At 41.7% G+C, this 13,932-nt stretch overlaps 1 protein-coding gene across 1 annotated transcript in view; it reads right to left on the reverse strand.

Annotated features, from left to right (window-relative positions):
- Positions 1-13,932, reverse strand: part of SLC4A5 (solute carrier family 4 member 5) — a 73,128-nt gene that overhangs the window by 44,841 nt on the left and 14,355 nt on the right. The window contains exons 3-7 of the mRNA XM_018564839.1: positions 13,412-13,541; positions 6,329-6,489; positions 5,334-5,489; positions 2,483-2,578; positions 174-229 (exon numbers count right to left, since the gene is read on the reverse strand). Coding sequence (XP_018420341.1) covers positions 174-229; positions 2,483-2,578; positions 5,334-5,489; positions 6,329-6,489; positions 13,412-13,541 — 599 coding nt within the window. The remainder of the gene's footprint in view (positions 1-173; positions 230-2,482; positions 2,579-5,333; positions 5,490-6,328; positions 6,490-13,411; positions 13,542-13,932) is intronic.

The raw sequence follows: 13,932 nt of genomic DNA on the forward strand, positions 1-13,932 counted from the left end.
GTTTCTGCCGATTTTTTTTTTTTTTTTTTATTAAATGCAATTGTTATCTAAAATAATTATCATGCAGATGGATGGGACAACCAAATCAGCTTTTTTGTGTGTTTGCCAAAAATTGGCTCTTGGCACCTTTATTAGAATACACTGTAAAAGCTTCAAGATTTGTGGCTGTTTACCTGGTCTGTGCTTGGAGTGTCTGTGATGTCGTTCATACTCCTGCTTTGTGCATGGCCTACAGGGGAAACGTACATACAAAAAGTAAAAAAAAAGTTTAAAAAGTTACATTTAAAGTGACGCTAAACTACGGAGTTATATCTTAAACATGCATTCAAGTAGGTTTGGTAGGTGGTGCAGTCAATGGGACCAAAACTGCATGCCGAAATCTTGCAGCATAGTAAAATTCCCCATGGTATTAAAAGAGACACAGGCATTCAGATGGCAGCAGTAATTCCGAACACCTGCAAACCATCGATCAACCACGCTCTGAAAAGTGATCTGCCACGGAGAGCAATAAGACCCCATTCACACTGAGCGTCATGAAAAATCGCATGTTTTTCTGCGCGATTTTGAGCTGAGCTACATTGAGCTACATCGAGCTACATTGCACATTTATTCACACTACGTAGCACGACTTTTGGGAGGAACTTCGTCGCTGCTACATTGGGCTGTAACCAATCAAAAGTGGTCTTGATGTTACATCATTCCTTCCTTCCATATTGCTGTGCAAAAATAACACTTCTGTAGTGCGATATCGCGCAACAGGGTCGTGCAATATCGCCGGTAATGCACGATATGGAGCGACACCATTGCCTATTGGGGCCAAATCGCGCGACATCCTCCAAAAAATAGGTCATGTACGAGCTACAAGCTTGAGCAACGAGCTACAGGCGACATTGAGCTGTGAGATGTGAACAGCTCCATTGGAATGCATTGGACAAGCTACACTGAGCGAAATTTGCGTGGAAATATGCGTGATTTTGGAGCAGAAATCACGCGAAAAACCGCTCAGTGTGAACGGCGTCTTAAAGTTTGCCACCCGTGTATGAATAAATTGATACTAAACTCAGGAGGTAAATCTTAAAAATCTTAATCTTAAAAATGCATTCAAGTACCTTAACTATTAACAAAACTGTCCCTTATTTGTGTATCACTCAGCTGTAGAATCATCAAATCATCTCTGACTTGGTGCTGATACTGTCCTTCCTTCGGGAGGGGGGCTACTTTTGTTCCTCATGGTCCCTGTGTGTGCTGTAAAGTAGTCACCACTCCAAACTTGCTCCTGTGATGGTCTACAATCTCATGTTTAGTTTACTAATTTGTATTGAGATTGTAGTCCATCACAGGAGTGAGCTTGGAGTGGTGGCTACTTTACAACAAACACAGGGACCATGGGGAACTAAAGTAGCCCCCCTCCGGAAGGAAGGACAGTGTCAGCACCAAATCAGAGATGATTTGAGGATCTATAGCCGAGTGATACACAAATAAGATATAACTTTGTTAATTATAATTAAGGTACTTGAATGCATTTTTAAGATTTAACTCCTGAGTATAGTGCCACTTTATTCACACGGGTGGCGGACCTTTACTTCTCTCCGTGGCAGATCACTTTTCAGAACGTGGTTGATCGATGGTTTGCAGGTGTTTGGAAGGCATTACTGCTGCCATCTGAATCCCTGGGTTTCTTGTTTTGATCCCATGGGGGATTTTGAATTGCAATACCATGCTGCAAGCTTTTGGCATGTAGTTTTGGTCCCATTGACTGCACCACGTACCAAACGTGACGTGCTTTATAAAATTTGCCATGCCGGTGAAGCAAAGCATCGCAGCGACGGCATGTATACACACCTAAGTAGCCACCATGTTAGGTTTTAGGTGGATGTTCGAGGGCACAGATCAAGTGCCTGCTTTTACAGCTTCTTTTCCACCCATGTGATTTTAGTCAAAGGATTGTCCATTCACAATTGTCAATTTTAGCCAGATGTGTTTTTCATTGAAATCAATGGAAACTCATCAAAATGCATGACTTGTGCATGTTCACATGTATTGACATGCATTATGATGTGTGATGACGTGTTTTGATGTGTTTCTTTGGACTTCAAAGGCAAGAATGGACAAGTTTAAATGGGCCTGAAAGAATGAATAGAGTGTCTCACAGAAATGTCCTGGACGCTTAAGGGAAATCCTGTAGTTTGTAAAATATTGAATGTTTAATTTCTCAGACGGTGAATCAGTTCGAATTATAACTTTGATGGAATTTTACTAAGGGGAAGAACAGTATATACTGTATATATGCTGAGGTAACTTGTGCATATAAAAGGTTGTGCAATTGGCTCCTGTCTAAATTGGCCCTGTGTGTGTGCATGTGAGATAGGGACCTCAGATTGTAAGCTCATCGAGGGCAGGGACTGATGTGAATGAACAGAATGTAAAGTGCTGCGTAAATTGACAGCGCTATATAAATAAATAATAAATATAAAATGCATACGCAATCTTCCATAGTTGGAATTTTGTCTTGTTCTTAGATCTTCTGTGGATCGATGAAGATGAGCACCAGCAGGAACACTTGGGGCAGGAATTCGATCTGCAAATAAAAATAACATTTGCTGTCCTTTACTACAAACAAACAAGAGAGATCCTGTGCAATAATAATAAGTGCGACTGTTTTGCTCAATAATAATTGAGCGACTTTGACAAGAGCCAGATTGTGATGGCTAGACGACTGGATCCGAGCAACTCCAGAACTGCAGCTCTTGTGAGATATTCCCGGTCTGCTGTAGTCAAGACCTACAAAAAGTGGCCCAAAGAAGGAAAACTGGTGAACCGGTGAAAGGGTCATGACTGGCCAAGGCTCATTGATGCACATGGGGTGCGTAGGCTGGCCTGTGTAGTCCGATCCGGAAGAAGAGCTACTGCAGCTCAAATTGCTGAAAAAGTTAATGCTGGTTCTGATAGAAAGGAGTCTGAACACACAGTGCATCACAGTTTGTTGCGTACAGTGCTGCATAGGTGCAGACCGGTCAGGGTGCCCATGCTGACCCGTGTCCATCGCCTAAAGCACCTACAATGGGCATGTGAGCATCAGAACTAGACCACAGAGCAATGGAATAAGGTGGCCTGGTCTGATGAATCAGGTTTTCCTTTACATCATGTCAATGGCTGGGTATCTGTGTGTCGCTTACCAGGGGAAAAGATGGCACCAGGATGCACAATGCTTTGAGCAATGTTCTGCTCAAAAACATTGGTTCCTGCCATTAATGTGGATGTTACTTTGACATGTACCACCTACCTAAATATTTTTGCTGACCAAGCACACCCAATCATGGAAATAATATTCCCTGATGGCAGTGGCCTCAGTCAGAAGGATAATGTGCACTGCAACACTGCAAAAATGGTTCTAGAATGGTTTCAGGAACACAATGAAGCATTTGAGGCATTGACTTGGCCTCCCTTTTCTCCAGATCTCAATTCAATTAAGCATCTGTGAGATGTGCTGGAAAAAAAGTCAGATCCATGGAGGCCCCACATCACAAAGTACAGGACTTAAAGGATCTGCTACGGATGGCTTGGTGCCAGACACCAAAGCCTACCTTCTGAGGTCTACGGAGTCCTTGCCTCAACATTTCAGGCCTGTTTTGACAGCAAAAGGGGGGCCCACTTAATATTAGGTAGGTGATCATAATGTTATTGCTGATTGGTGTAAGGCATAACAGCAATGTACTATGGTAGATAATAGTCAGATCTGTTGCTACTATATGATACTGGTATCACACAGTTACCCTACAGAATCTCCATGTACTGACAGTGTCAGGAAATGTACTGCAGAATAACACCATAGTGGATTACTGATGCGCCTTATACTCAATAGTATATGTGAGTGCATTCATTATTTTATGCACCCATTACACTCACTTAGTTAATGCACTAGTGGTGTGCCCAATGTTCTATATTTTTGTTCCAAGTATAGGTTTCCTCCTTCTACAGCAAGACGTACTGGTTGGTTAATCCAGTATGAATATGTAGCACCCTGTTGGAAAGGGTGCTATTAAATCTAGTGTTTATCACATTGTATGTGGTCTGATACTAATCTGTAGTGTGGTTCACCCCCTAAACAATCTATCATTGCTTGCCATCTGTCTGCTGCAAAAGGTACTACAAAGTGTGCCTTGGTGATAGAACAAGAACGGCCAATGGGATTGCTAGGAAAAGATATCCCTTCCTAGCCAATCACCGTTGAAGGAGCCAGTGGTGCATGCTGGGAGAGGAGACAAATATTCAAATATTCGGGGTGGGGGAGGGGGGGGTTACTGCGCTGGACTGCCTGAGCTGACCAAGCCTCAAAGCCTGGGGACTAGCCTTGGAATCACAAGCAAAACAAACGACAAACGCACTCAACAATTTGTTATCAGTTATACAGTAAGGTGCACACGAAATGGGCTTTGAACAGTGGTACAGTAGAAAGGCATCATGGCACACTCACAAACCAGCATGTAAAACAACTTGTCTCACCACTAAGGACAATGACAGAGGTTTGGATACACGTCTTCTGCAAAGGATGTGTAAGCCGCACTGCCGCGCCAAGGCATCTCTTATAGTGCGGTCCTAACTCTAGACTATGAGAGTCTCCATCTTGGCAACACGAAATGGACTTTGAACAGTGGTACAGTAGAAAGGCATCATGGCACACTCACAAACCAGCATGTAAAACAAAATAAAGACAGAGATCTGTAACTCTTACCTCAAGTAATGCAGTGTCAGGTGTTTGGGCCTGCGGTGCACAGAAGCTGTAGCCACACTCTCTGAGAAGCCATGGAGTCTATATCTCCCTGGATGATCCTAACCCTCCTCTACCTCTCTCCCTGAAGTTCTTCAATAAATGTTTCAAGCATCACAACTACAGTTTGGACCTCAATTCAATCATTCAACAGAAGGGCAGTAAGTGCTGATGTGCCAAGCGAGCAACAATACACCTAGATAAGAAGAATTGGAGCTGTAGTAACCCATAGCAACTGATCCTAGCAACTCAAGGTGAGCTGGTTTGCTGTGGATCCATAGTAGAGTTTTCTAATAGAGGAAAGGCAGGGAGACCCATTAGTTCAGTTTATTGTAGATCACCCCTTCAGAGCCACCAGTGGTGTTATCCTATATTGGGGTAGCGCTGACCGTGGAAGGGGGAGTGCTACATGTCTTTCCATGAAGTTACCCCCTTTACTGCATTTTTTAAACTTACAAATGTTCAGTAGGTACATTATGAAAAATTAGGCAGTCACAAGCCTAGCTTTAAACAGCAAAAATCATTTATAATAACAGCATCCTATCAATGTTTTCCAGTTACTCACTAGTATTAGAGGAGACAGTCTTTCCAATGTCCGCCAAAGACCTGTGCATGGGTTTCTTGGTTTGGTGCCTGTGTTTTCTCAATAGGACAAAGCTAATTTTCTCTCGGAGTTCAGGCTTGAGTATTCCATCTTCCACTTGCTTTTCGATGATGTCATCTGTAATAGAACACATCAAGTTTGCTCAATGTTTACTCAGTTGTCGGCCCTAAACACTGTGGGCCTGGCTTACTAGCATGGTGTTTGGTCAATTGTTTTACATTTTCTTCTTAATGGTTACAGAATTATATCTGTATACTTATAGGCTCAGAATGACAATTTTAGTTTGACTCATTCACGCTTAAACGTTAAAGAAGTACATTGCACTACATGATGCTGGTGTATGGGAATGAGCCCTTGTGCTTCAATGGTTGAGTTTAAATTTTTTTGGTTGCATGCAGTGGGATGTAGCAGCTCACTCGCAACCCAAAGACACCTTAACCTCCACACTGAAGCTTTGAGGGCTGCAGTTTGCAGAACCCAGATGTGAATGAACACTTACAGTCTTCTTCAAAAATTGATTTGAATTTAACCACACCTCCCAACTTTCTGAGTTGAAAAAGGACACCATCCAGCACAATGTATTTAGGTAATAGACACATCCCTGACATGCTCCCAGTTATGCGGACCATTAAGATTCTATACGCCAAAAATGATTGGTAAAGCCCAGAATTGTTGTTTAACACAATTATTTTTCCTGTATACCAGCTATTTGAAATAGCAAACAAGATAAGTAAGTGATAAGATGAGGGACAACCCCACCGAATGAGAGACACTTGGAAGATATGCCATATGCCATTCATTCTACAATTAAATGACAATGTTAAGCAGGTGTCTGGAAAAGATTACTTTATTTTGCAAGTCGAGCTTAATTTATTGTTTGTTTACAAGGCTAAAGGGACATTTATTGGTTGGTTCTTGGTCTGAATGTAAGCATCTAGGCTGATACGATGACATACCTACAATCTGTGGGAGGGAATAACCATCTAAGTCAAGTAGCACAGTTCCAGTCTGAAGACATGTACGTAGCTCGAATAGGCTGTGAAGGGACAATGTTGACACATGTGGCTTACTCCATCTTTCTCCTCCTTCTTCAACTTTCTCCTCAAACTTTAGCCACCTGTAAAAAGGGTCAACAATTATAACATCACAAAATACTGTATGGTGAATGTAGTATTTATTTGCAAATAGAAGTTCTCAACAGCATGAAGAGAAAATGCGGTTTAAGGTTGTTTAGTGCCTCTTACTCTACAGGAGATCATTAGTGCAGCACGGCCCAGTGATTGCGTAATGTTAATTTTGTTTTCATAGTCATTAGAAATGTTTCTGGTGTTATTATTACAAGTTCAAAAACGTATTTATAAGTTTTACAACTTACATACGTTTTTCTTATTGTTTTAATTATGTGCTAAACTCCAGTTTGATACAGGACTTACTCTGTAGACTCACCCCCTCTTCAAGCCATCACCAATAATTAAACCATGATGATAATTTTTAAAGTTAAAGACACAACCATTTCTCAAAGTCAGTGCTGGGTCGTCAAGGTCTGAGCTGGGTCTTCCATGTCAGAGCTGGGTCCTCAAGGTCAGAGCTGGGTTTTCCAGGTCAATGCTGGGTTTTCCAGGTCAGAGTTGGGTCCTTAAGGTCAGAGCTGGATCTTTCAGGTAATTGGTGGGCCTTCCTGGTCAGAGCTGGGTCTTCAAGGTCAGAGCTGGATCCTCAAGGTCAGAGCTGGGTCTTCCAGGTCAGAGCTGGGTCTCCAAGGTCAGAGCTGGTTCTTCAAGGTCAGAGCTGGGTCTTCCAGGTCAGAGCTGGGTCTCCAAGGTCAGAGCTGAGTCTTCAAGGTCAGAGCTGGGTCTTCAAGGTCAGAGCTGGGTCTTCTAGGACAGAACTGGGTCCTTCAGGTCAGAGCTGGGTCTTTCAGGTCAGAGCTGGGTCCTCAAGGTCAGAGCTGGGTCCTCAAGGTCAGAGCTGGGTCCTCAAGGTCAGAGCTGGGTCTTCAATGCCAGTGGGCCTTTAAGTAAAAACCATTGCTACCCCTGTTGGCATGCCACTACCTGCATTAAAAAAAATTCTCCTTTAAGCTGATTGGCTCCTGTAGACAACTCCTCTGCTTGCCTTGTATTTCTATATGTAAGACAAGTGCCACTGGATGGAGGAAATTAGAAAACTATATTGCATTACATTCCTTTTTTTGGGTAATAATTATTGCAATGGACACTGCGTATGTGCAACGTGTAGTAGTTAATGACAACCTGCTAGGAATTATCACTTGTCTGATATCACTACAGTGTTTAGATCTTATTGGCTACTATGCATTGCAACACTTAAGCTGGCCATACACTGTAATATTTTCAGGTTGAATGAAAACAATATAACATATTCTTCCATCAACGCTTATGAGCATTGTATTTTGACAGCGGCCAGCAAGGACTGCTTTTTAATGATTAATGATAGAGCTTTTTTTGAAAAAGCAATGATGCTGTATATTGTGACATGTCAAAAATGTATTCCTGACATGTAAAAATACTGAAAGGTCCACTTTAAAATAAATGCCTAGTATGTCATACAGCACAGCCAAATCTTGTAAAACTGACACTGCACATTCACTTGTATTTTTTGTACAGCTCATTTCCTTTAATAAAAATAATCCTGCTAAGATTGTTTTTCTCTCTCTTGATTTACTAGAAATTGCATGACTTGTATTATGGATTACTGCATGAAACAAGGGGAGGCTTGAAGAAACTCTGTGTTTCTCAGGAAGACTGATTTTTAAGCAGATGTACAATCAAATAGCTACCATAATCCTAATCTTCCTAAACATTTAAGGCCTATTACATGTTGGTGCCTCCATCTTGACACGTAGGTCACTACCAAGAGCTCTGCAGTATGCAGGAAAGGTGGGAGAGGGATAGAGAAACTGCAAGATACAAATGAGGAGTGGGAGTCAGGTGCAGCCAAACCTAGACCTATAGCTGGATGAGGCCCGGTCTTTAATCTCTAGCTCTACCTATTGAATGTACAACCCAGTGGTACAGTATTTAGCACTGTGACTTCATAGTGTCAAGATTATGCCCTCTCTTGACCCCATTTCAACAGAGATTACAAGTTTTCTATGGTTTTCTTCATACATCTTAAAAAGATATTGATAGCTCATAGTCGAACTCCAGCTCACAGAGCAGAGCAACCAATAAGGGATTGCTATGAGTGGATATCCCTCTCCAGCCAATCATTGTTAGACAATGTTGGGGTAGACCATGTGAGCTCTCTCTTCCTCCCCCGGGCCCTGTCTGTGGGGAGGCTGCTTTGGACTGTCTGAGATGGCTAGGCCTGAAGCCTGGAGAGTTGCCGCATGATTGCACTGGCGCCTTATGATTGGAGGCCCAGTGGTTTCTACTGATGACAAGGACTAGTGACGTCTACCTCAAGTATTGCTGTGTCAGGTATTCTATCTGCTGTGCAGGAAGCAGTAACCTTACCACACTCTGCAAGGTAATGGAGTCTACATCTGCCTGGAGGATCCTAATCCTCCACCTCTCTCCCTGAAGTTCTACAATAAAGGTTCTAAGCATTATATCTACAGTCTGAACCTCACTTCTGTTGATTACCCGAGAGGGCAGTAAGTGCTGATGGGCAAAGCGAGTGAAATTACCCCTAGACGTGAAGATTTCAGAATTGCGGTAACCTATAGCAACTGACCCTAGATGCTCAAGGTGTGCTGGTGTGCCGTGGATCCATTACAGAGGTTTCTTACTGAGAAAATACAGGGAGACCCATGAGTTCTTTTACTGTAGATCAGCCGTCCAGAGCCAACGGTAGTGATATCCTACATTTGGATATTGGTGACCGAGTAAGGTGTACGCTACACCACTATCTATATTGTATGTCTGTCTATGTTCACATTAGGGACAGTCTTCCTTATTTCCTGTTTGGTCACCAGAGTGGGACGTTATGGGGTATCTAAGACAGCAAAACAAACTTGACAAACGTTCTAACTTTCCCAACCATGTCCAAAACGTAAAGATTTTAGGCTGGAGCTCCAATGACAACTACTTAATGTGAGCCTGCATTGTGTAAGTGTCTCTGTGACTGTGCTTTTGGGCACAAAATTGTAAGTTTAATGTGAATGGCGAGCATGTAAAGTTGTAGGTATGAAATGAGATAAATGAATGAAAAAGTCCTGAATTGGGACTCCCAACCATCCAACATTTTTTTTCTCAGTTCTAGGGAAAGGATAGAACACTCCTGGTTCTCACATACTTCTTGTGGTGGTTATCAAAAAGGATAAGAACCTCTTGCGATGATAAGGTCTGATGAACCCCAAACTGAGTGGGGAGAATGGGGAAGTCGTGCTAAATGCAGCGCCTCCCTTGTTTTTAACTCAGCAACAGAACAATTAGACTGAACAGTCATTTCCAGACACAAATCAGGGCATCATAAAGCCCAATAAACTTAATTAGCAGAAGGTCATAAAACTTCTAGCAGTATCATAAATCCTGTTTAGTCCAGGATCTGCATAGCCTGGTAAGAAGCTGGCTGTAAATGGCTAATTGGTTGTCATAAACAACACATAGAACAGACTGAAAACCCAGAGAGTTTTTATAAAGGCCTATCGTAAATAGTCATTAAAGAGTCCAAGAAAAGTTTGAATCATATAAACATCCTCGTCTGTTTTTTAAAAATACCAGAACAAAACTCTGTACAATCTTCATAGCTCCAGTTATGATGACCTACTAGATTGTAGGCTCTCACGAGCAGGGCCCTCCTAACCCAATTGTACTGAAATTATATTGTATTGTAAATTGTATTGTAACTGTACTGTCTCCTTCATTTTGTAAAGCGCTCTGTAAATTGTTGGCGCTATATAAATCCTGAATAATAATATTAATAATAATGATGCAATTGGTTTCACAGAACATGGCTAGGCTAATGATTAAGGAAGTAGCAATCAGTTTGATACCAAATATGCCTATGCTATAATTGGTCTAATCAGTTCATTAAATCTCCTGTGATTTAGACATCCGATTCATATGATGTTTGGTCTGTTTCAAATCATAATTCCATTCTCCTTGATAACATGTTGATTATCAAACTGTAAAACCTTGTCAAAACTGGAGAAGAGCAACTAAGCACAAAAAAGTGAAGATGGGGCCAATAGCAACCAATCAAGACCTACTTTTCTTTTTACGGAAAAATGAAAAGAGAATTCTGATTGCCACTATGGGCTCAATTCTTGTTTTGTATTGATTTTTCTTTCTCCAGTTTTAATGCATCAGCCATTATGTCAAGTACAAATGTTACTTTTAAAATATCAGTTCTATAAAGCTAGACAGTGTAATCACTATATGCGTTCTAATGTGGTTGTGGGGCTGTGACGATGTGCCTGTGAAAATGTTGAGTAGGCCAATTTTTTTTATCAACCTTTGTATTAAGAACCATGGGTTGCCAGCTGTGGTCTGGGTAAGTTCAGTGCTTATACATGCCTTCACTTCTCTGCAGCCACCCTCTCCCACCATGGAGGACAACGTGCAATGGCCAGCGTATTCATATTATAGATCTGTTGTTATGGTGATTACAAGATTGCAGCACTTTGGGAATAAAGATAAACTCATAAAGAGCCATATAAAAATATTGTGTTATTAGGATCCATCGGTGCTGTGTGCATGCTGAGGGCTTATTGATAATCACAAAAGATGGTATTAAAGGGTTAGCGCTGTTTGTAATTGGTTTTGGCAAACCACACAGAGCGGCACCATGTTTATAGAGACTGCCTGATGTTAAATCTACCCTAATAAACAGAGCTGATGGAATATTAACCCAATGTGTGATCTAAAAAAAAAGGACTCTTTGACTTGTTTGCAATCACTAGAAGTCGGGTAAAGCAACTTATCTAGAGCTGTATTTCTCAATCAGTAAATCTGCTGTGGTAGGGCAGCGGGGGATCAGCTGCCAGGGAAATGGTGGTGAGCACAATAATGCTTTACTCAGTAGATATGTGTCCTTGAGAGAGAATTCCTTGTGGATTTTAGGTTTTGACTTGTTAATCTGCTCACTTATTAAAGCGAGCATTTCTCTGGGCTCGTGTTATGCTTTCATTAGGGTTTAAAGAAAGATTTGCTTTGGCCATCTTAATAAAAAATGCTTGGTGTTGTTTCATTAGTGGGCTAATTTGTTTCAGGTTGACACATATTACTTATTGCTGCACCTCCTCCTCCTCTAATTACACACCCTATAATACATCTGGGTTTAAATATGCTTTGTGAGCACTGCTCCAGGCTGACCCTGTGCTTGCCTGTGACTATCGGGTGCTATTGTGGCTGGCAAGGGGCTCGCTTCAACTACCACCTTACACAACCAAACATTGCAAAGAACGAACTGCACTCAGCCTTCCAGTATGTACACAGCTTTATTGTACTCAACACTACATGGATCCACCAAGACTCATTTACACATTTCACCCAATAGGTAGCCCCGTGATTAAGCCCATGGAGTAAAATGTGGCAAAGACGGTACCTTACATGATAAAGTGTAAGTGTGGATGCCAAGGTGTTCACATTTACTCCCATCTTACACAGCCAAACCATGCAAAGAATGCATCTGCACTCTTTCTTTCAGCATATATACAGCATTATTGTACTCAAGAGTATATGGCTCCACCAAGATTTTACTCTTTGACAAAGTTCCTCCCTAGCTTTCCATCCCTTGAATAATTCTGAACACAGACTGGGTCCACACCTGACCACATGTAGGCATCAGGCCTGGTCAGAAAGATCACAAATAACACACCTCCCGAGGTAGGAGGCCCAGGGGAAAAAGAGACTTTTACATGGTCAGAACCAGATATTTATGTCCTCTCCCAGCACACACCACTGGCCAGGAAACTCCCAGTAATTGGCTGGTGAGACATAGCATTCACAGCAGAGATACATAGATATCCACAGCATTCCATTAGGGGTTGCTCTGGTCTATGGTGAGACTACACCCAGCGGCAGGCAGATGTAATCAATAACAGAATCGTTAGGGAAAACCAAATGACCATAGACTATACAATCAGCCAGATTGAATGCAGTCTCAGCAAACTAAATTCAAGTAGTCACCCCACTTAAGGCAAGGTGGCTACAGAGGGTAGCCATGTGATCAAGCCCATTGAGTACAATGCACCATGGAGGTAACTTGCATGCTAAAGTGTAACTTCTAAACTTCTAAACAAACATTTTGTCTTTTGTTTTTGTTTCAGACAGAATGGGACAGTGTTAAAACCTTTTATTAGAACCTGCGTTATTCTCCATTGGGGGTAAATCTCAGTATCAATAAAGAGTCGACAGAAGCTCTGTGAGGTTTTTCTGGTAATCCATTGTCTGTTTGGAGATTCTTCTAATGTATTTTTCCTTACAGGAACAAAGAATAAAAACCAAACGTTGTTAAGGCTTATCAGATTATCATAGGGCACCAACAATGGCAGCAGTGCAGCTGCTCTCTACAAAAACCAGTACCACTTCCTTAAAAAGGGGACTCAGATTTGAGAGTCCATGTATATACAGTCTAATGGGAACTTCAGACAAACATCCAGGAGTCCAAAATCATTTAATAATACAATTGTCTCACAGCAGGACGACATAAAACAGCCAACGTGGTTTGGCCCCCGAAATGTGTTGGTACTTTTTTGTCATCCTGCTGTGAAGAAATTTACAAAATTAAAAGATTTTAATTTTGGGTATGGGTATTATGTGTTTTTGGCTGGTGTCTTCATTGGACTGCAAATAATAAAACCAAGACAGTGGTTTTAGCTTTTTACCGCTATATCCAAAGCTAAAAATTGTTCTGTCTGGCACTTATAATTATGCACAAAACAGACACCCCAAGACTGACCTTACCGTAGGGAAACAATAGAACACCATCAGGAAATCCGGTTTGTCTATTTTTTTTTTCCAGAGATTGGTCAGGAGTGTCTGAACAATCTTTCAGTGACCATAGACATGCAATTATTTCAGCTCTAGTCATGTTATCTCTGTGTGGACTAAGCAGCAAATTGTATACACTACCTTGATGTTTCCTTCCATTCCAACTCATCACCATCATGCTGCAGTGTGTCCATCTCTGTGAACAAGGTGGGATTTGGAGTTTCATCATCATCTCCCAGAATGTACCTCAGCCGTTCGGCAGCCGGAGACACTAAGGAGGAAATAAACTCATTAGTATGTGCCAAAACATACTCTGGCTTTAGATGGCTCCAACTCTTTTAGCTTGGCTTCCCCAAACTTCATTTCTACATCAGCTGTTCATCTACTAGCATGGAGAAGGGAGGAAGGAGGAGGAGGGAGGGGAATGCCTTGCTTTGCTGTGCCGTGTGTTTTTGGAGACACACAGCCTACTAGCACACACCAGGGTGGCTCTACAGGACCCTGCAAGTGAAAGGAGCCACCCTAAAACAGGATATCAGGGACAGTGCTCAGAGGACCAGCTGATTCTACAGGAAATTACAACTTTTAAACATCAAGGAGCAACTTCCATTGTAATTGATTTCATCAGCATTTGTAATAGCTTAAAAATATTTTGACTTTAA

Source organism: Nanorana parkeri, unplaced genomic scaffold (assembly GCF_000935625.1).
Source record: "Nanorana parkeri isolate BGI_ZX_2015 unplaced genomic scaffold, ASM93562v1 scaffold786, whole genome shotgun sequence".
Taxonomy (NCBI): Eukaryota; Metazoa; Chordata; class Amphibia; order Anura; family Dicroglossidae; genus Nanorana; species Nanorana parkeri.